A 23,207-nucleotide genomic window follows, 5' to 3' on the forward strand; every position below is an offset into this window, starting at 1 on the left:
CCTTTCAGGAGCTGATTAGCAACTTCCAGAAACAAGTGAAGGAAGAGAGGCGGATTAGGGAAGAGGAACTGAAGAAGATACATGAAGAGGAAGAAAAGAAAAAGAAGGAAGAGAGGAGGAGAAGAGAGGAGGAGGACAGGAGAAAAAGGCATGATGAGAAAATGAAGAGAGAGATGCAAAGTATTGAGAACGAGATGAGAAGGAAGAAAGAGGAGGTCGAAAAGAGAAGAACTGAAGAAGCCAGACATAAAGCAGAGGAGGAGAGAAGAAACAATGAGGAGCTAGGGAAGAACAAGGAAGAATGTAAGGGGAGAGTGGAGAATGATGGAAAGTGGAACAAAGAAGAGCAAAAGACCAAGGCAGAGGAAGGGATGGGGAAGGTAGGGGAAGAAAGAAAACCAGATGGGTCTGAGGAAGAGGAAAAGAGGAAACAAATAGAAGAGGGGGAGAGACAGAAGGAAAAAAATGAAGTAAAGGAGAAGGAAAAGGAGGAAATAAAGGAGAAGGAGGAAATAAAGGAGAAGGAAAAGGATAAAAAAGAATCACTGAAAAGGGAAGAAGAGAAAGAAACAAGAGGGAAAAGGATGGAGGGAGACAAAAGTAGAAAAGATGAAGAAAAAATACTTAAGGAACAATTGAGAAAGGAAAAGGGGAAAAACAGAAATGAGGCAGATAAGAGAAGTGAGGAAGAGATGAGTTTAAGAAATGAGCTTGAGGAGCACAGAAAAACCGAGGAGGAAATCAGAAAAGCAGTGATGGAGATGATAATGAAAGAAAAGGAAAATAGAAAAATTGAAGATGAAATGCAACTCAAGATAAATCCAGAGAAGGCACAGATAGATGTAGAGTGGAGATATACTATGGAAAATAATAATGGAATTAGGCAGGAAAATGAGAAAATACAAGAAGACAAGAAAGAAAAAGAAACCATCAACATTGAAGAGAGAAGACTCAAAGAAGAGGAAAGCAAAATAATTAAAGTGCCGGATTCAGAAAAGGACGAGAGGCTGATAGGAGAAATAGACCTACAACAGGAGAAACGAAAAAATGGTTTGATCTCTGAAGGTGAGAGGAAAAATAGTACTGGACACCTCCTGACCTCACAACTAGAAGACAGCAACACCTTGCTCTCAAGCTCTGGTCCTTCACATCATACGTTCACGGACAAGACCACCGGCTGCGAAACTATACAGCAACATATTGCAGACAACTGTGTTAGTAAACCTATGGATGAACCACATGCAGCAGGACAGACTCGCTCTTATTCGGACTCCTTACCACTGTGCCTCCCAGAGCGCACAGAGCAGAAGAGGCTGTCTTGGATGAAAGATTGCGTCCCGTGGTCCAAATTGTCCCTGCAGAACAGGAGGAAGCGAAAAGGCTCTGCTCGGAGTGGGAGAGTGCCGAGGAGGCCTGCTGAGACCAGCAGTCTGCCCCCTCTCTGCTCAGACACTCTGCTGCAGTCCGCAGGCTCGAAATCCCTGCAAGAGGTACACGCGCTCAGCCCTGATACGTTACAGAAACTACGCTATTTTGTAAGTGAATTCAGTGAAATCTGTGAGACTTAAACCAGCATCTGCCTTGGTTTTAGGTGACCACAGTGACCTTAGAGGACTTGCCTGGCTGTAACCTATCCACTCTTCTCCAGTGCTCTCAACTTCGGTCCCTTACTCTCAGACGCTGCGGCCTCAAGTCTTTGCAGAGCATCAGCCAGTTACCCGAACTCTGTTACATCGATGTAGAGGTGAATAATCAGTCGATGTGTTATGATTATTACCGCAATTGTTCGGGTTTTTTTAAAAGTGCATCAGTGGCCTTCATTGTTAGGTTTCTTCTGTTTTCAGGAAAATGACATCTCATTTGTGGACTGTGAAAATATGACCAATTTACGGGTTCTTCGACTTGGCCACAACAAGCTGACGTCCATTCATGGTCTAAGTGGTGCAGACAATCTGGATGTTCTTGAGCTCTCACACAACTCCGTGTCACGCATTGGTGAGAGCTGTGAAAATACAAACCATTAATGGTTGTGATATATCTACATTGTTGATGGATTATTGCATTATGTCTTGTAAATGGCTGCTGGACGTGTTTTGCAGAAGCAAGAAGAAGCATTATGCAATACACCACAAGAGGGCAGTGTTTGTTTATAACTCTGGACTTTACGGCCTTTTATACAACAGGAGCATACAACCTCCACTGAAATGTGCTTTTTTATAGCTTAAGTCTGTGTGTGTGTGTGTGTGTGTGTGTGTGTGTGTGTGTGTGTGTGTGTGTATTTCAAATTAATTTTTTAGGCAGTTTGTTTAGTGCTTATGTGCAAACTCATATCTTGAGTTTTATGTTAAACCAGTCTCTGTATGTGTCTTCTCTGTCTAATGCATAGCTGGTCTGGAGTCTCTGAGGAGACTGCAGAGACTGTCAGTGGATCACAACCAGCTGATCAGCACTGAAGGACTGAGAGACATTTACACACTCCTTCACCTGAACTGCTCATACAACCACCTGGCGAGTGTGGAGGGTCTGGAGAATAGTCCTCTGCTCAACACATTAGACCTGAGAGCCAACGGCCTTACTGAGGTACCAGCTACAGTCAGTCACGGAAACTTCTGGCTCTGCAGTTGCTTTTCAATGTTTCTATTTGAAAGATGATGAGGATGTGTGAGGGACTAGCGCCTTGTACCACAGCAAGAATTTATAGAATGAGCCCCACACAAATGTAAAACTTAATAGCAGGAGTCGATTTATAGGTTCATTATCACCTTGAACGGATGTTGGTTAAACTGATTATGGTAACAAATCCACAAGCATCTGTTTGTCAGTACTTATGACACCAAATTTCTACGTCCTAAATGTAGCCATCGCCTCCAGTGGAACGTTTTCAAAAGTTACCAGAGGGTGGAAAAATATAGAAAATCACGATTCAACCCCTCAATCCCTGCACAGTTTAAATAGATTGATTAGGAAAGGAATGTCACATGTTTTTTGAGCCCAGCGAAACTGCGTATTTGGACCAAGAAAGGATGTGATGTAACAAAGTCAGTGTAGTTGATCTGACAGTGATGCTTAGTGTAACATTGTACAAACAGGATATTGGCACATTTTCCCACATGAGCTACACTGCCAGAACCTTCTCTCCATTGGCTGACGATGCAAGTTGGGGGAAAAAAAAAAAAATATGCACATTGACCTGCAAGTCTCAACTATGAAGTACATTCTTGAATTTATCATTAACACAGGCTTTATTTTAGCAGAAAGTGCCAAGTTGTGTCACTGGCACAGCAGCTTGAAAGGCACAAATTGATGGAGTAGTGAAATGAAGCCCGTAATTGGCAAAGCAAACCATTTCCAGTGTGAATGCTTCATTAGAAACAGCTGGACAGAATGTAAAGCCTTACTTTCTCTTGTTTGAGTACTTGCTAGTTGTTGAGTTATGAGGCAAAGTCAAAAAATGAAGGAAAAGCCTCATAAATACACAAACAAAAGTAATTAGTATCATAATGTAATATAATGTTCTAAGAAGCTTCCAATGAATCCAACGCTAATGACTATAGTAGGAGGACTAAAGCAAGTGACATTGATGGATGGGGTCATTTATTTGCCACTGGACCAGCAGCAGCAGTGCAAAGTTAGTCTAACCCCTCAGTGTGACCACTGTTAACTGACAACTTCACCCTGTTTGTCCTTTAGTCCCCACGTCTGACTAACCACGTCCTCCTCAGAGAGCTTCGTCTGGACGACAACAGCATCTCCTCCCTGCAGGGCCTCACTGCATGCTGGCTTCCCCTCATGCAACACCTCTCTGTGGCTCAAAACAGGTATAATCTTCAAGTCTCGTTCGATACTTGTGTAATATATAAAGAATACTTCTCAGTCTTTAGGCGATCTCTTGATATCTTGAGATATAGCTCATGTTTCTATGTTTCCTAGAATTACCCAGCTGCCCCCCATGTCTGATTTTATAATGCTTGAAAATCTGGATCTTCGATTCAACTGCATGTCAGGTAACATGTTGTTATTTACCTGGATGTATAGGCCATTTCTTCATAATGACAAAATGCGTGTTTCTCTGTCTTGTATTATTGCTGACTTTCGTAGTTTCAAGGTTTTTTTGTGGGAATCATTTTGCAACTTTAAAAACATGAACAGTTTTCTGCACTCATCAAATCCCATCTGTGTGCTTACAGACCTTCTCCGTTTCCAGTCCTTTAGCCCCATTTAGTTACAGACTGCTATCACTTAACAAAATCATTTACAAAAGCTATAAATTTACCCAAACCTTTAGTCATAAACATTTAAAAAACTATTTATTTTATATGATACTGCAGCGTTTACTTTGGTTAGTGTAGCTTGCAGTGTACTATGTTACTCCATGGAAATGGACTTGTGTGGAACCAATCAGTTCCTTTCATTCCGTAGATACAGCTCTACATAACTACTTTAGACAATGTTGAAATTGAGGTAGAGACTGAATAACAGTGATTGACATAGCAGAGTTGTTTCCAACTTCTCTCTCAGAGCTGCAGAATGTGTGTGAGAGCCTGGAGGGATGTCAGTTCCTGCAGAATATCCACCTCAAAGGGAATCCTCTTCAACAGGAGAGTGGATGGAGGTAAGGCAACGGCTGGATGGAGAAATTTCAGCAAATTACACGGGCTACTGTTTCCCAGAATCCAATGTGTCGTCTAATCTGTACGTTTCTGCTTTTAAGATACATCAGGTCGTACAGATGTATTAACCCAAATTGTCTTTTTCTGGGTGACTGCTGACCTCTGACTTAAAAGTTCCCCTCTGCATTACCTGCCGCATGGCTTCAAATCAAGATAATATAATTAGAATGTTCTATAGTTCTTTCTGCAAGATCTTTGGGGGGAAAAAAAAGGTTCAGTTTCTGCTTCTTTTGGTCTGAAATATCACTTGCTGTGATGGATGTTCAAAGGAACATACCAAAAGCTAGTATTTCTCTATCACAAATTTGGTCTATTGGCTCAGGTAGTCTAAACATTCCAGCACAAAACAGGCCTTCCTGTCCGCTTCCCTGGATTAACACTGTGATCCGTGTCCGCTATTAGATTACCACAACGTGCCACTGACATCTGCATGTACGTACGCTGCATTAAGTGCTCATAATTCCACAAATATTGACTCAACAGAAAAATCAATTATCTTTTTAGTGTCAATTTACTCATTCACTTACAGTGCCCAAATAGTCCCATGTTACAACAGTTTCAGTGAGTTACTTGAAAAATATGCAATGACCACTGATATTATTCATGATTTAATTGTCGTGTCATGAACAATGATGCTAGCTGTTACAGGTTTGGAGAGTTATTTGGCTCCTCAGAGTTACCCACACCCATTTCGAAACAGAAAAATAAACAAAATATGAAAGACGGTACTTTGCCTGGCCCCTCCAAGAACCCTTTTTTGTTGGGGTTTGTGAAAATTATTTCATTAGTTGTTCACCTAAAAGCATTTCGAGAAGAGTTGAATGTTACTTGCACACATGAAATACTCCTACATCTTATTGGAGCAGTAATAATACTGTAAGCCCTTTGGTTCCCCAGTGCAAAACACACAATTCATGTTTTTTCATTTGTAGATTTCTTTTAATTGGTGGCCCATGCAAACCTGTGTACATGCACCCAAACCTTAACTGAAACATTACCCTAATATTTCAATGAACTTTACTTAACCTCCAGTGCCAACAGTAGAATTAAACCTCTGCGTTTTCACAGTTATGCCCTGGCCCTTTCATGTGGAGCCAGTGATAACACCAGCTAAACGAAAGCACCAAAAGTCAAGCGCTAAGAATTACGCTCCCTGTGGGCAGACCCTGATCCTGGAGATGTGGAAGGAGAAAACACGGGCTTGATTAATCAGGGCCACTTTAAGCGCCTGTGTTTTGGAGGAAGTCTTCACTAAATGAAATACGGAATCGTGCTCATGCAGGCTGGAGAAAGAGGATAAAGGAATGTGGCCAAAAACAGTGTTTCCCTGAGAAAGTAGGATGAAATTTATATCGGTTAAGGAAATATTCAGGTTGATGTCAAAGCCCAGTAGATATAGCTGGAAGGCGAAGACGAGCTTCATAGCATCTAAACTGTGAAGCTTCTGTTCTAGTTTGAAAAATACATTTTACTTATTTGGTTATTATGTAACTAGTCTTGACAAATGCACAATTTACAATACCCTAAAAGAAATTAAATTTCTGTGTTAAATACAAAGGATTATGAAAACTGTGTAGTTGAAAGGTGATTACAGTGTGGACAATGTTGTATTTCTGAAACCAGCCAAACCTCCGTTTTTCCTTAATGAGAGTCACTCATTATAAACATCAAGAACTCAGGGCATTGGAGGATCTTTAAACATAGGTTTACTCTGCATTTTCCCAAGCATGTCTAAGTGGCATCCATTTCTGAAATGAATTACAATACCCACCTCAATGAGCTCAAGTAACAATCAAAAGGTCCCGTTCGGAGCTTCATTTAAAGACAGCCAACATGCCTCAAGGGTTGGAATCTAATCCTATTCTGTGCTGAAGAGACAAAGTGAACCACATCAAAACCTTATTCCTCTGACAGTACACAGAGCCTGTCTTCTGCGGTTGTGTTTTTGTCTGAGGGTGCCAGTAAATTCTGGAAAATTCTGCATGCTGTCGGCACATAGTATGAACCGATTATATGGTTTTAAATCCTATGTCAAGATCTTAACAAAGGTTTGTAACCCTTACTCGGATCGATATATAACAACTCTGTAGCTCAGCAGGTAAGGACACGGACCACAGGGTCAGTTGTTCGATTCCCTGTCCCTCCTACGTGCCAAAGACTTTCAAAGTGTCTTTGAACCACGAGTTGAGAAGTAAAGCACTTTACATAAGCAGATCTTTTACCATTTAGAAAAAGTAAATATAAAAGTTAGTCTTTGTATTAGGATTAAAATGTAATTCACAACATTGTGACAGAGAGCTGAATCTTTGTGGCCTGCTGGAATTCTAAATAGAAATGTGTGTGTGTGTGTGTGTGTACTTGAATCAACAACCTTTTTTAGCTTTAGTAGAGAGACCTAATAGTAAATCATTAGTAAAGTTGGTTTTAAATAATTCAACAAATAAATAATTCTCAAATATTCTCAGTTGAAAACATTATGAATTCAACTGAACCAGTATATGAATTGTTGTCTATTACTGATGTGCTAGGCACATTTTATGAGCGTATTGTTCTCTGGCAAACAATCTTGAGAAACCCAGTTGTTCACAATGTTTTAAAGAATCAACTTTGTAGCCGCGAGGCTTGGATTTTTACGGATTTATTGTTGCCATTCCCAAGTGTCCTGTGGAGTTTGTAGCTTCACATTTTCCCACTGAACACAGACCAGAGTTGGCCAAGTGCTCTGCCGGTGGATGCTCTGGGTCTGTTTCTCTGGCAGATTGTTGGGATTCCTCTACTTGTACATCCTTAGCCTCAGGCAGTGGTTACCTCTCCCCCAGACTCACATTCATTCACGGCTCCCCTCCAGTTTTAAGGCTGATAGTACCTAATGTATGCCATCGGTAGGGGTTTTTTATCCAATGTATCTTAGTGACAACACTTTTGAAAAAATATATAAAGGTAACAATTAGGTTAACGGTCCAAAAATATGCTTAGATTGAAATGTCAGATAATAGCATATTCTAACCCCTCACTTTTGGAGCAACTTTCTGTCCTCTGAACTATACAACAACTGCATAAATATAGGTTTTTGATAAAGACAGTGATGATCATTTAATAAGATAGGGTGGTTGTATCAGTGATTACCGGATTGGCTTTAAATATGAAACAAAAACCGAAAAATGTCCGCAAATGTACCACAAGTATGAAAACTATTACTTGTCTAGTGTCTAGAGACTAAGAAATCATTTCAGGTTTCAGATGCCCCTTGCCAGACGTGGAACCTCTCTCTAAATTAAGTGTAATTTGAGAAATGTTTTGTTGAGTTCAATGCATTCAGTCATTTTTGAATATCATCACCAAGGTGTTTGTATTCACTTCAGTGAGAAAGGATGCAATCTAAATGCTGTGGTATGATAAAAAAACAAAAAAACCAATACAATGCAGCTGTGGTATAGTTATTTGAGAAACTGAAATGTGAATGTCAGCTGAAAAAGATGATATGCAGTAAATATATTAGGAAACAGTTTTTTTCTATGAAGTGCAGTAATATTGTTTAGTATTAGAGCTGATGTATTGGTTTTAATATAAGTCATTATAAACCAAACTGCAATTGTTTATTGTTAAATACAAAAATACAGAACACTACTGTCTTGGCTGAAAAATATATCTACCATTTGACAGGCTTCATGTTTTCTAAAACTTATGTTGTAACTAATAAATGTTTGCCAGTAAAACATGGCCTTACAACTGGTATTTAATCCACTTTCCTCTTTTCTTAGATCAAGTCTGCAGAAAGCATTACTTGGCCTGAGGGCCATTGATGACCAGGAGACAGACCACTTTTTATCACCCCCTGCTGTGCAACAGATCGGCTGGGCCTCAGTCAGCTTCCTAAATTTCTGTCAGACTCAGATTCAGCAGATTAATGATTTACAGCACCAGCACAGCAGGGAGCTCAGGTAAGAGAGAAAGAAACTAATGACTGCTTATGTGTATGTAGATGTGCTATCAGTGTGGGGTGTGCTTTTTTTGGAGGAGCATTGGTTCAACTGATCGGCAGCAAAAGTGGTTGAAATGGTGTGTGATCCCATATTTCACTGCAATTAAAGAAAGAAATCTGATCCCATAGTTATAACCGTTATGACCACTGCTGAATGACTGATTTCTGTAGCAGCTTGGGAGTGAATTGTGGACTGGGGGAGGTGGAGGGAGCTGCTCAGGTTAGATTTGTAAATTCACATTTCGTTTTATTCCCTAATACAAAAAGGGGTAATTTAATTTGTAGCATGCTGCCTCCCTCTTTTTATCCAATTTGTTACTGTCTTTGTCAAGTAACACATTTTTTCTCACCAAATGTTTCAAAAGGTTCTATTTTTGTAGCAGTTTCTCTAAATGTTTCCTCAACAAAAATGAGTTTGGCCCACTGGCGGACTGTAAATTTAAATTCAGTAGGTTGTATTAAACTCTCAGACAGACCGATATGAAGCTTCAGGAATGTAAGCTATTCTCTTGTTATGTCTGATACATAGGGTGTAGAGAGCCAAAAGACAACGTACATCTATTTTCACAATGTCACTGGCCTCCACACACATTGACACTATGCAAGATGGACCACCAACACTTAAAATAGTGGTCAACTTTCTGCTTATCTTCATGACCTTTCTAAATTACACAGCACAAAAGATGAAACATGATGGCGGCTACCCGAGCGGGTCACACTGAGGACTACTATGGCTTGGGGGATAGTGTGGCGATCCCTTTGCTTCACCCCTCACTTTGTGCCCTCTACCCCCTTGGCCTCTGGACAATGAGCCATTCTGAAAGCTTTGCAAGGACTAACACAGCCATTTAACCTCTGGCCTGACCTTGTGTCAGACTGAGTTTTAATGGAGGTGAGACGAGTGCCACACGCCAGTCGAATGGTGACTGTAAGGTGGGAAAAAACCATCGCGTCTATCAGGGGTATGATTTCAGGACTTTTCCCTACAAGGTGTAGGGTGCAGACTGAAAGCTGTGTTCCTCTGTTTAACGCCTTTCACTTTAGCTGAGCAATTTAAAATTTTCTTCCCTTACAAGCACCTAATTGTACAGTAAACATTGACCCAGTATGGTAGAATGACATTTTAATGCCCCTGGTCGATATCACAAAAACTTTAATAAATTGCATAATTACTACAAATTTTTCACTTTTTTTTCCTCCCGAAAGCCCAAGACAAATGAAACCACTTTACATGTAATACAGAATTGGTTGGCTATGTTAATATTATGAAAAGCCTGTTTTAAAAAAACAAAACAGTAACTTTCCATACTTTATTATTCAAATGTGTGTCTTTAGTCTGATTACAGGTTTAATCTTCTTGGGCATGGATGATACCATCTCTTTTTTTGGGGGGGAATGTAGGGAGCTGTATTAGTGTAGACTTAAAATATGGACCTGTTCTTTTAGGCGACAATCTTGCTAATGTCTACATTGCATTAGTTCACACCAAGTTTTATTAATCTTGAAGAGATGACATCTATCCTTAGGGTTTAAATGCTATAGAAGCAGAGCCACACTGCACTGAAAGACACAAAATGCAGTGTAATTTGGTACAGGGATTCTTTTGACCTCAGCCAAGAAACTTTTGCAATTTCAACAATTTTTTTCAACAATTTATAAAAGCTGTCATGAAATCAGTCATTTTAGGCTGCAACAATCGCAAAATCCTTGAGAGACTTTTTATTGCTTTGGCAGATGCTGAGTTCTCTGAGATTCATGTGTGTTAATCAGTAGTTGTAAGTTTCTGTCATTAACATTTTAAACAGCAGCTTTAACATGATAAAATATTCTGCTCTCATATACCAATTTTAAACGTGTTCATGGTGACCCTGGAGTGAACCAGCAGGTACTGGGAGGAAAGGTCACTGGGATCACAATCCTTGTGGACCTCCTGACTCCTGTCTCTCTTGTCCTACTGAGAATGAAGAGCTGGGTCTTTGTAGGGAAGAAGCTGCGCTACCTAAGGCTACTCGCCTTCCAGACTGGCTGGGTACTGAAAGTGTTTCTGGCCCCCTCAGGGTCAAGACAGGGAGGGGAGCAGAGCTAAGCATTGCTAATAGATTCATGAAGCTTCCAGTGAGGTGGCTTTGTAGTCACTTTATCCCTTATCCATGGTTTATCCTCTTAATGAAAGGGCCATTATATGGTATTAGGGCACACACAGACAAGTGTACTTCGATTTTCTTTATTCTAAGCAGTCTACTTTAGAGACATTACTGTATTTTCCTGCAACAGACATTATTTCAGAATTAAAATGATCAACCTCATTCCTAAGTAACATAAAAAAAAGTTTTTTAAATGGAAAAAGTTTATTTGCAGCTACACTTCTGCAAATTAACCACTGTATACAATAAACAGATTTTCATACTTGAACTAGAGGTAAGACAAGTTGGAACTTTTCAAAATGTGGGTATAATTGGGTCTCTTGATCTTCTGCGTGTGCTATAGTAGAGGACATATCCAAAATAGAACGAGCATCCATGTCTTAAACTGTGTGTTTGTGTGTTCACAGTGAGGCCTCATCACCTCTGGATGCTATCAAATGCTCCTGCCAACACTTCTCTGAGACTTTGAAGCTGGCTGAGGACCAGAGATTTGCACATGAATATGGTGACATTAATATGACTCCAGGCCAAACAGTAGTGGAGAAAACTGTTGATATGGAGAGTACAAATGCTAAGATGTTTACCGAGCACTTACCATTGGAGTCCAGTGTGAGAGCTCAGCCAGTCTTCGAAAGCAGGAATTGTATCAGAGGGAACTGCCGTATCTTTGAGGAGAAGTCATCTACAGAGTGTTGGGAACAAACATTAGACACTGTTACAGCAGTTCCCAGTGCAAACCTTCAGTCATCTGCAACAAAGGGAAAAACATTTTCCTCCAACTGTAAAATGCCAGCTTCCTGCTTCCACCAAGACCCGGCCCTCCAAAAGTAAGTCAGTGCTCATGCAATCTTGTTGACAACAAATGCCGCAAGGGAGATCAGTTGATACAAAGCTTTCTTTCATGACACACAATTGGACACCGCTGACTTAAAGCAAACACGCTTTTTAAATAATTCTTTTTATAGCAGTTCAGGATTTTATTAGTTTATGCTGCAAAACATTTGTCATCATTGGAGGCTCCTCTCTTTAATTTACAGCAGAAGATGTTGAACATCTTATTCATTTTAGCACGCAGCTTCATCATTAACACTGCGCTATCTTTGGGAGGACAATAGATCTTAGATATGAAGGGTGGCTCTGGACAGGCCTAAACTCTCTAGAGCCCTGCTCTCCAGATGTCTGCTCTGAAATAAATTGTTGTGTTTTGAAAGACAAAGGTGCTGTGACATCACATACTGTATATCTTTCACTTTGTGTGCATATGTATTTTTCTGAGTGTGTGTCCTTTTTTATAACAGCACAGCAGCCGGCGTGATTCAGCAGCAGTGGAGGAAATATAGACAGAAATGTGGGAGCATTTGCAGCCCTCCAGTAACAGAAAAGCAAGGGGGAATAGGACGAGATGGAGGAAGTCCACCATCAGGACCTTTCTATATTAATGGGAAATCTGTTGACCCACATTATGCAGCAACTACCATCCAGGTAAAACTGGAAAAACATGGTTAGATATTTGGACGTTTGATTTGTTGGCCTTGTAGCTGGTAAAACCTAGTCATTGAATTCATACTAAAAATGAAGAGGCAGAAACCGTGGTGAGCGCCGGCTTCTCACAGCTAGAAGGTGCATCTGCCTTCTGTGTGGAGTTTGCATGTTCTCCCTGTGCTTGCATGAGTTTTCTCTGGGTACTGTGGTTTCCTTGCACAGTCCACAGACATCTCTGTAGGTCTAAATGTGAGTGTGAATGGTTATCTAGCTTAGTATGTCTCTATTTGTTGGGTCTGAGATAGACTGGCAACCTGTCCAGTGTGTACCACCTCTTTGCCTAATGACAGCTGGGATAAAGTCTAGCTACCCTGCAACCCTGAACGGGATAAGCGGATACAGATAATGGATGGATGGATGAAATTCTGCCACTCTGTGCGTTGCATTTCTTACTGTACATATGCCTGGTGAATACAGTAGACTTAGAAAGGACATAATTACACTGATCAGGCATAACATTATGACCACCTGTGCAATTTAAGGCAATCCACTACAATGGCTCTGCCATGAATTCTACTTTTACAAGGTTATAATTTCTCAGTTCCTATGTTGAAACTGTCAGAAAGGTGATAATTGTACCCCATGCAGTCCAGTACGACTCCACTACCCACTTTGAGCTCAATAATAAATGCATAGTAGAATTAACACCTTTCTGACAGTTTCAACCTAAAAACTGAAAAATTATAATCTTCTAAAAGTAGAATTCATGGCAGAGCCACTGTATTGGATTGCATTAATCTGCAGAGTTGGTCATAATGTTATTCCTGGTGTATGTTGAGTAATTTGCTTCAAAGTTTCACACTCAGAGCACCTTCACTATTCCTCACATACATTTTCCTGACCCTGAGCTAGTACTGGATGGAAACAAGTTCCAGCTAACCAGTCCCTCCAGGATTTTGCAGACATTTTTTCAGGATTATTGCGGTCCAGAATCCTTGATGTTGCTCCAACATAAAAAAAACAAAACAGTGATGCACATGTGTTGCAATATTTTTGTATAATTCATTGAAAAACAAAGGCAACTTTTGTCATTGAAAATAAACGTCATTGTTCTGTGTTCCCCGTAAGCTAACATGCTAAAATTGCTTATTTATTCTAAAGATTTGTCTCGTCAATTGTCTCCATGTTTTAGCCAATTCTCCAAGTTGATCAATTAAGTCAGTAGGCAGTACACATCTTAAAAGTACAACTCCTTTTTAAATGGGAATTACATTATTGATGCTGTCAGTAGGTAAATTAGAACCACAAGCTTCAAATTTCTTTTCCGTATTCTAGCTTACGGCTGAATTCACTTTCACACTCAAACATCCATCTTCACACTGTTTACAGTATCTGCTATTGAGGCTTATTCAGTTAATCCTCTTCATAAAGGTGTAAGCTTCTCTTCTGAAAAACATGCTACTTGAAGTTTGTCTCTTTTCAGCAAAAGCAGTTTTTAATGAGTCCTTAAAGGCAGAAGGTGGGGGTGATGATGCAGGAAAATGTGTGTGCATGTGTGTTGTTAGGGTGGAAGGGGGGTGTCCAGAGTGATTAATCAGATTCCAAAGAAGTGCAGTAGTAAGAACTCTAGGGTTCCTGCTCTGTTCAACTTGAAGTGAAGTGTGCGCCCCCCAGTCCTCTGGGAATTGGAGGATTTAGAGGCACACTGGAGCTCCATTTGTCTCGGAACAGCCCGGAGTCACACAGAGTTCAGACAGCAGAACATTCAGCAATTAAAAAAGGGGTTAACATGTTTTATCTCTCTAATGGGATAACGCACAATATTTATGTTTTCCTTATGATTCATGAAGAGGTCTATCATTTTTTGGGTACCTCCAGGCATTCTGGAGGGGCTGCGTTGTGAGAAGGAGGCTCCTCTCTGCTCTTGCTGCTGTCACCAGTTCCAGCACCGGAGAGGATGACACCTTTGAGGAGATGGACGTAGATAAATTTGTCTTTGATGAGGTATGCAGACAAGTTCATTTGTTCGACACCGAGCAGAGCCTGACATGTTTGCTGACTCTCACTCTTTTCCTTCACACAAACCTGCACACATCAAGTTTGGGAAAGCGTTTCCCAAATATGACATTCACAATAATCTTTGCTTGTATGTTGAAAAATCTAAACCTGCATAAATCAGCGGACACAAATTTGCACTCATACATTAAAGCTGAGAAAAATACAAAGACACTGAATAATACACACACTAACTTGTGTGTACACCCACTAACTTGTGTGTACACCCACATACATATGACACACAAAACACACATCCACAAATCTGCACTAGCTATTATTTTAACCTGTTCTTGACACAGAAGAACTCACTTCTCTGGTATATTTTACTGTATTTACACTACATATATATGTGCTAATCTATTATGTTACATTTTATTTTTAGGATTATAATATATGTTTGATTGTTGTTATTCCCCTGTTTCTGTCCAGAGATATAACAGAACCTTCATATTTTAGGCAGCACTGGAAAAACTTTGGACATTGCCGATTTCTGATGACTCACCTTCCAGACGTGACCCTGTGTCAGAGGAGCCAGTATCTCTGAAGGTAAAGCAGTTGTCCTGGGACATAATGTAATATTGTTGAAACCTGATGGGCTGGTATTACTGTATAGTAAAAGTAGCTAGCCAACCCCTGTGTGATGTCAGCAAGAGTTATTATATTGCCCTGTCCCCTTCTCCTCTCACTCATCTCTCCCTCCAGGATTTGTCTCATTCTCCCTGATTGATCTTAAAATTTATTTCTCTTGCAAAACAAGATTATTTCCTGGAGAGCTGAAGGTTGGTCAGCACTAGCAGATGTAATTTTTCAAGCTGGCTGACTGGTGTCCCAGTTTTTTTCCTTAATTTACCTCCAGTTGAATCTTTTCTTTGGAGCATTCTCCGCACTGCACATCATGGTAGTAGGTTTAGGCCAGCTGATGTGGTGCAGCTGCCGTCATGGCCAGTCTTAATGTGTTGACACTGAGGTGCACATCAAAGGCGAGGATGGACAATTTAGCGCTTTTACAAAGAGAAAATGGGATCTGGAGAGTAATTAAACTGTTAGTTTGACTTACGTACAAACATTCCTTGGGTGTGAAAAGTTGCTTTGGGTAAAAGTGTCAGCCAAATACCTCAAATAGAAAACTCTGTAAAATATGATTGCATATTACTCTATACATTACTTTTCATTTTATCTAAAGTATACAGAGGAGCAGTGTTGTGCAAGTTCACAAAAGCTAGCTCAAAGTGCGGTTCACACATTAAAATGAACTAGATTAAGTTCCTAGTTTACAATTTTTAATTTAGAATTAGTTCACGGTCCAAAAAATGAACTAGTTCACATTTATTTCTTAGACATATGACCCTCGAAAACCTGATTTCTGTGAGATACATAGTTTGATGGGGGTTGGTAATTCTGTGATATTTTGGCTCTGGGATGTCTGAGATGCTATGGAAATGGTTTTTACAGGCCTCACGGACATATTGGGCGAATAATCCTTTGCCATTCATGTTCACCCTTTGTGTTAGCTATGTTCTGTTTACGCATTCACTTAAAATGAGTGCGTTCAACAAACAGCACTCTTAGCGTGGGCACACACACACACACACACACACACACACACACACACACACTGCTCAGACACTGCTTGTATGTTTACACTGAAACGTAAAACATACTTCTGCAACAATTTAATCAGCAAATAAACCATCTAAAACTTCCAAGATTACTTTTCAACTTGAAAACTGAAGCCTTGAAGTGCAGATGTTTTTAAATTGAAAATGACAGGCCACTCTCCCTATGGAGAAAAAGTCAAATATAAACTTATATCATTGGTTTACTGGACATGAACTTATTTTAAGATGTTTTAACATCTTGGGATGGGAAGGTTATTTTTAATTAGATATAGCCCAAAAAATAAAGATTTCTTTAAAAGCTGTACACTGTAGTCTCCGCAAGGGCGGAGGTTGGCAAATCTGAAGATAAGGTTTCAGTGAGCCGTGATGCACAAACAGAGGAGTTTAGATGACTGGACCAGAGACTTGCTGATTGTTGAGTCAAAGTTTGAGGAGTTTGGATCCAAGCGAAGATGTCAGCCACACATTTCATGAAAAGATGATAGTCTGCCTGCCTGACACCATCACTGAAGCATGGAGGGGAAAACATGACGATGTGTGGAGGCTTTGGGAGTGGAAGACTGGGTGATCAGCATTGGGATCAGTATGGAAGAAGCCTGCCATTCTCTCTGGGCAGTGACTGATTGGGGATAACTTCATTTAGCAGCAAGACACTGGCCCCAAACATTCTTCCAAGCTGTAGCTGCTGGAATACTCTTGGTAAATTCTTGGGTACCTCCATCACCAGATCGAAACCCATTTGAGCTGCTGTGGTAGAAGCTGGACAGGAGAGTTCATGGATACTGCCCAACATTAAGGAAGTGCTGCAGAAGGCCTGGGAGGAAATCTCACCTGAACATCTGCAAAAAACTGATCAGTAGAAGCCAGACAACCAGGCAGCTTTTTGCTACAATGTTGTTGTTGTTCTCTATGAAAGTAATGTTTAATATGAAATTTGATTGAATTTTCTATTTTCAAATATACTTACAAATAATTGATCTTTTTGTGTTTCATGATGCATTTGCAACCATTTGATTGAATAAAACCAACATAAAAATAATGAAAATACATTGTCAGTATGTGTTTATACGCACACACACAGACACAAACACACATACAAATGTGGATGTTTTTCAGGTTCCTGGGACCTTTCTTGATCATTTCCAGTACCCACTTCCACCCCAAACTCTATTGGAGCCAAAGCAGGCCTGGGTGGGTAGAAAACAGCTAGACCCTGCTGGGCTGAGAGTTTCCCCACAGAGCTCGAGCAGGTATGGTGGGAACAGCTCCGTAGCCAAATGATTGTCTTTATCACCAGTAGGAACAAATCCGTGATTTACATTCGATATCATTTCTATTTTTGCACCAGTCACATACTGTAAACATCTGACTACATTGGATTTAGAGGGAAACTGTTTGCTCCTTCTGAACAACTGTTATCTAGCTGCTAAAGATACAAAATATAGTGTACAGTCAGCCATGATGCTAGGCATTTTCTAGGCAGTAGTACTGTAAAAGTGGTTCTTCTGTGATAAATATCTGATCATAAGATACAATGAGAATATGTAGATTTCTTTATCTATTGTTATCTCTATGATTTTAGAAAGTCTCCCGCATCAACTCCTTTGCTTAGCGGCATCCCTGAAAGATTAGAAAAGATTCTGGAAGAATGGTAAATCATCATCTTATCCTACATTCTTCATGATTAAGTTTTGACCCTGTTGCATTTTCTGAGTGATATTTTTATGTGTTTCCTTTCCATATTCCTTTTTAGGGGCTTTACCGACAGCCACACAGCTCTTCTGATGCTCAAGAGAGCCCAGAAGATGAAATCAAAGCAGCAGCAGAAGAATAAATGTATGGGTGAGTTGTTTTGCATATCTTTTGACTGGTAGGCGTCCCTTTATAAAATGTTTAATTTTTTGCATTAGTGGAGATGTGCGTGGCCTCGTCCCCAAGTGTCAAGTTTAGATTGGGACCCCTTCCTAATTCTCTTCAGATAAGTTTTTAAAGCCTGACATTTCCCTTTTGTGAGTAAATTTTTTCTGTTGTAATGTTTTACGTCAGGAGATTGATCCAGTAATAGTTTTTTAGATTTCCAGTTTAGAAGAATTTTTTTCTTAGCAATAGTTACACAAATGAGCAGAGTGATAGAAATAATAGGATGCTATGGAGTATAACATTTCAGGTTTAACAAAGTCAGGTTTGTGTTTCTATAACTGTAAACTTTATCTCTTGATTCCTAACCTATTAGCACCAAATACCCCTCACAGTGTGGAAACACTGCTACGATATAAATCTATTTGCTTTAGAAAAATAAAAAAATAAAAAAAAACCTAATTTCTGCCTCTTCTCATTTTGTCCCTTTAGCCGTTCTTCAAAAGCAGCGAACTTTTCCACCCTGTGTACGTTAACGAGCCATTACAGACAGCAGAAGCCAATGCCAGTCTCCTTCTATTGGGGCTTATTTGACATCCTGCAGAGGAAATAAAAATTGCCAAGAAGCCTCTTGACAAGTCATGTCATGATGATTTTTCTTTCCATTTCATTGTAGTGGTTGAGTGCAGATGCAGTGAAAGGTGACCTCACCTCTGCTCTGCTCCAAGAAACAGTAGTCCCTGCCACAGTTATCATGCCACACAGTCATGTAGAGGCAGTGTGCTCTTTGATCAGAGTTGCAAATGCACGATGCCAATAGCAGGTCTCTTGCCATCTTGTTATACCAGCACACAGGTCTATGTCGGGTGTAACTGCTAATGGCATCTGCCTCAGTGGAACCAGAGCACTGTTCTAATGTGTTCCGAATGTTAGGTCCTGGTTTTCTGCTTCTGGGTTTAGGCCTTTTTATCCTTCTTTGACCCTTTTGCTCTTTCCCTCCTAGATCCCTCAGTTCGCCTTGCTTTGTTTAGAAACTGCCATTACCAGCTGGGTCTGGTGGAGGCACGAAACAGACCTGCATCACACAGCAGGAATGTGATGAAAGGTAGGACCTATAGTACTACATGCTGTAATTACACCTTTGAGAACTACTTTTATTCCAAAGCGTTTCCCAGCACAAAATGAACATTCTGTACATATCAGGGGCCTGCTGACAATAAAGCTGCAACAAGCAAGCTGCAATATGCAGCATAATTTTCACTGATATTGTTAAATTAAACTAATACACACTGTATTTGTTTACTGTGCATAAGCCCCATAGAGCTTGCAGATGCATCCCCAATTTGTGAGTGTCAATCATTTGTGTGGCTTGACACATTCACATTGTATGTTTAGATTATATACATGGACTCAAGTTGGACTTAAATGATGATTTCAGTTCATTTCACTCATAGTTTGGGAAATATTATCTCTCTTTGTTTCGATAACCGTGGACTCCGATAACATTGGACTCACCAAGCTTGTTAAACCAGTGGCACAGTAACAAGTCTGACAGGGCAAAATACGCAAGTGGTCAAGTATTTTGTTGGTAGCATTGGTACGAATGATGGTTACAACTTTGAAATTAAAACCCTGCAGCCAGCAGCTAAGTAAAAGCCACTTTTAACCCGAATGTGTACCTTTTGTTGCGTATGTTGGCACGGTAGGATGTGTTTTTACTTCTTACTGGTTTGGATATACATTCTTCTGAGGAGTTTGCTGGTTGACTGTGATGTGAAAGATAAGATTAGATGATTCAAGTCTTAGATGAGGCCAGTTTTCTCTCCATCTTTTCCTGCTGTGGCTTTCTGCCCTGCCCTGAGGTGCAAAGATGATTCGACATTGTGACATCCACAGCCAGACTTAAAAGGGAGGGCAAGAGGGAGGACTGGGTGAATAGTTTTTTTTTATCATAAGGGCCTGTCTCCATCTTTCCTTTGCACCCCACCCCCACCCACAAGGGTCAAGGCCTTAAAGTCGGAGGACATGATGCTTGCAGTCATCCAACAGTCAGAGGGACTCTATAACAACAGTGTCAGCTGGTAGGAGGTGAAGTGACCAGTCTCTCTCTGGTCCCAGTCCGATGCTGCTCTAAACATGAAATGTTCCTTACTTAGCTGTGGAGAAATACAGTACGTGTGTCATTTTATGTTACATTTTAAAAAGAAAAGAACAAATCCGATCTTCAAGTTGATCTTGTTTAGGTGGATCTCTTTATTAATTTGTTTGTAAAATAGCTGTGAAGGCGTGCCCCTTCTCTTAAAACTGAATCCTTGCTTTGCAGCCTGAGGTCAAGCAACAACTTCTTTTATATATCATGAAGCCAGTGGCTCAGTTGGTAGAGTGGCCACGCTCTTCCCAACCACATGTCAATGGGTACCTGGGCAAGACACTGAACCCCCAACAGCCCATCTTCATCCCCAGCCGTGCAGTGCCGCTCCCAAGCCCGGTAGAAATGGGGGTGGGGTTGCGTCAGGAAGGGCATCCGTCATAAAAACTGTGCCAAATCAACATGCAGACAAATGATCCGCTGTGGCGACACTGAACTCACAGGATAAACAAAAAGGACAAAAAAGTATATCATGAAGACTTCAGAAATAATTGTAAGCATCAGAACTGCGATAAAAAATCTTTCTAGTCAGTTGATGGCAACACATTTGTTTATTGCAACATAAAATTTGAATTAAGTATAAAGTGCAGTGTTTGTTGTGAACTGTAAATGTGTATTTTAATTTTTTAATGCTGTGATATCATATCTTAGGACAATGTAGCTGTGGATAAGCTTTCAGCCAATTGGCAGTTGAAGGCAGGTTCCATCCAAATTACCTTAAAACAATACTTGAGGTTCAGTTTCTCTGCAGTATCTTTATCCCTTCGCCCTTTCTTGATAATTCATGAAACGGGACTGGTATTCTTGTGCAATGAGGTAACACAGCTACATCAGCTGATAAATTAATGTAATGGGGGGGTGGTCACTGTTGTAGACATCATGCTTTTATTTTGGCTTAATATCTCATGTCCTTGGATGGTTTTCCAACTGAAAGGGATCCTCTAGAATCTCTAACTCCAACCAGCTTGGTTCTTGATAAGGACACCCCTCGCTGCCTTTTTACAAATGACCAGGAGCCCGTAGTGATGGTGATGCCTGAGTTTTTGTGTTGGGAACTTGCTTGTGGTGCTATGAACCCAGGCCTCTGTAAATGGGCTGAGGCCAGCCATCCCTCTTACTCCCCTGGTCCTGACCTGTGGAAGCACCCCCTCCTCCGGATCCATCTCCAGTGCCCGAGGCCTAGCCAGCCCAGCTCAGCCCAGCCAGCGCTCCCTGACAGGGGCTAACATTTCAAGCTCTGAGTCAAGCCTCTTCTGGAGGTGATTAGCCCCAAACCCATGACAGATTCTTTCCAAGATATCTGACGCGGCGTGTTTATTTTATCCGGCTCTTTGTGTGGATGTGCTGGACATGAGTAACCACTTGAAATGGGTATCGGCTTACATACACAGAGAGGGAGACAGAGAGGGAGTGAACAGAACAGAGCCACAAGACATTTTCTTTTAAAGGCAGAAAATATAGAAATACACTTCACTGTTTCTTGATGATTTGTATTGTCAAGTGTCTGGGTGTTGCAGATGTAGAAGATGTTTGCTTCTAAGCTCGTCTTTTACTTTCTATTAACTCCTTCCATTCAAACCCCTCAGGAGCACACAAACTCTTCCAACCTTCCTCTTTCATCCAAACAGAGATTCAGCCCCACCAAACATCCGTCCTTGTGTCAGAGGGACACAGGGGTATATATTTTTATTTCAGTCTGGAACCCCTACCTCCTGAGCACTTAACTCGATTTCACACTTCAAGTCCTCTACAAAGTCCAAGTGAAACACAATCGTCTTGTTTATCATCCAAGATAACTTAATGTCAGACTATTTACCACCATTCATATGCATTCAATTTCACCCCTGTAATCTCAGAGCTTCGATTTATGTCAAGCAGTGGAGCTCTCTCTTCCCAGTGTATGTTAGAGATGCACTGGCAAACGTACGGAAAAACCACTCAGTCATCGTACACTGGAGCAGAGTCACAAAGCCAGACAGAACAGAGTTGGTCTAGTTTCAAATTAAAACGGGAATTTAAAAGTAGGTTTTATGATTCATGGTTTCCAATCCAATGGCAAACAGAACAAAAAGTAATAAGGGGTGAGGTGTGGGCTTAGCTTAGCTTTAGGGCAGGTGCAGCACAAGGCTGTCAAGTGTGTGGATGCACGCCATTGGGATGACACCACAGTCATCACAATGAATTGTTGAATATGTTTAGAAATTAAATTCTTGGCACACACTATAAATACTGCCATGTTTAAATGATAGTATTTAACCTACCTAACAAATTTGCCATAGAGAGGTGCAATATTTGGATTCATGCTGTTTAAAGACCTTTACAGTTTGACTCTGTGGGTGAACTTACCTGTAGTTTTGCACCAGTTCGAGTTCTACAAATTAACTTCAGGATAACACCCGATACATACAAGTGACAGCCTTTATTAATATGTTCCATGCCAACTAAACTAAAGAATTTAAGAAATGGACAGTTTTACAGTTTGATTTAGAATTATTAGTAATGATGGCAAACTGATCTCAGCACGAAGGAACGATCTCTTGAAGCAACTAGAGCTGTTCAGGGTAACAATAATAACATAGCAATACAATGTCATTAATTAATGTGTGGCACCATTTTATTTCTTCTTCTCCAAAGTGCCAGCATTGTGTTTATCATTCAGCTTGTGGGCCAAAGCCTCCTCCCATCTTTTTTTTTTTTTTTTAGCTCTTTTATATTAAGTCAGTTCTCCCCTCCTCAGAAGAGACAAGATTACTTAATGTGCTTAAGAACCCTTTTTAATAGGCATGACTCCTACAGCCCCCCCGCCCCCCTCCTGATGTCCCGAAGGAGCACTGGAGGGGGTTTCAGGAGGTTGGAGGAGGTCATGAGGGGTCTTCAGAGGGGAAAGTGAAGGGTTCATGCTACTGGAGTAAAGCATAAATGTGAAGTTTTTTTGTCATGGTGCTCGTATGCATTTCCCTTCAGGGATTTAAAGTTTATCATCAGTTTTAGCAAGTTTTGACCTTTAGAGAATACAGTTGTAGTGTAGGAATGACTTCTCAAAACTGTAACCCTTGTTTGGATTACACAGTGCGATAATCAGTAAAGTATATAGTAGGTTGCTGTTTAAAAAACAATCCTCTGAGTGCCTTTCTAGGCAGCATGTGGCCAGTCTTTCTGTATTTTCAGCTTAGGAAAGTGCAAGTAGCTATTTCCGGGCTTTTGCTGCCCTGAGGGGAAGCATCTATCACTTGACATTTTTAGTGG

General features: G+C 40.5%; 1 protein-coding gene across 2 annotated transcripts in view; it reads left to right on the forward strand.

Moving 5' to 3' along the window:
- The window catches only part of lrriq1 (leucine-rich repeats and IQ motif containing 1), a 37,489-nt gene that overhangs the window by 4,544 nt on the left and 9,738 nt on the right, over window positions 1-23,207 (forward strand). The window contains exons 7-22 of one of the 2 annotated variants that reach the window (XM_067493608.1): window positions 9-1,490; window positions 1,592-1,744; window positions 1,845-1,995; window positions 2,387-2,580; window positions 3,691-3,818; window positions 3,931-4,004; window positions 4,519-4,612; window positions 8,432-8,611; window positions 11,204-11,623; window positions 12,095-12,278; window positions 14,157-14,282; window positions 14,793-14,882; window positions 17,072-17,205; window positions 17,538-17,606; window positions 17,709-17,791; window positions 18,816-18,917. In XM_067493608.1, the coding sequence (XP_067349709.1) occupies window positions 9-1,490; window positions 1,592-1,744; window positions 1,845-1,995; window positions 2,387-2,580; window positions 3,691-3,818; window positions 3,931-4,004; window positions 4,519-4,612; window positions 8,432-8,611; window positions 11,204-11,623; window positions 12,095-12,278; window positions 14,157-14,282; window positions 14,793-14,882; window positions 17,072-17,205; window positions 17,538-17,606; window positions 17,709-17,791; window positions 18,816-18,917 (3,664 nt within the window). Of the gene's footprint in view, window positions 1-8; window positions 1,491-1,591; window positions 1,745-1,844; window positions 1,996-2,386; window positions 2,581-3,690; window positions 3,819-3,930; window positions 4,005-4,518; window positions 4,613-8,431; window positions 8,612-11,203; window positions 11,624-12,094; window positions 12,279-14,156; window positions 14,283-14,792; window positions 14,883-17,071; window positions 17,206-17,537; window positions 17,607-17,708; window positions 17,798-18,815; window positions 18,918-23,207 lie in introns of both variants that reach the window. The other variant, XM_067493607.1, reaches the window with a different exon arrangement.

The sequence above is a fragment of the Channa argus genome, chromosome 23 (assembly GCF_033026475.1).
Source record: "Channa argus isolate prfri chromosome 23, Channa argus male v1.0, whole genome shotgun sequence".
In the NCBI taxonomy this organism is placed as follows: domain Eukaryota; kingdom Metazoa; phylum Chordata; class Actinopteri; order Anabantiformes; family Channidae; genus Channa; species Channa argus.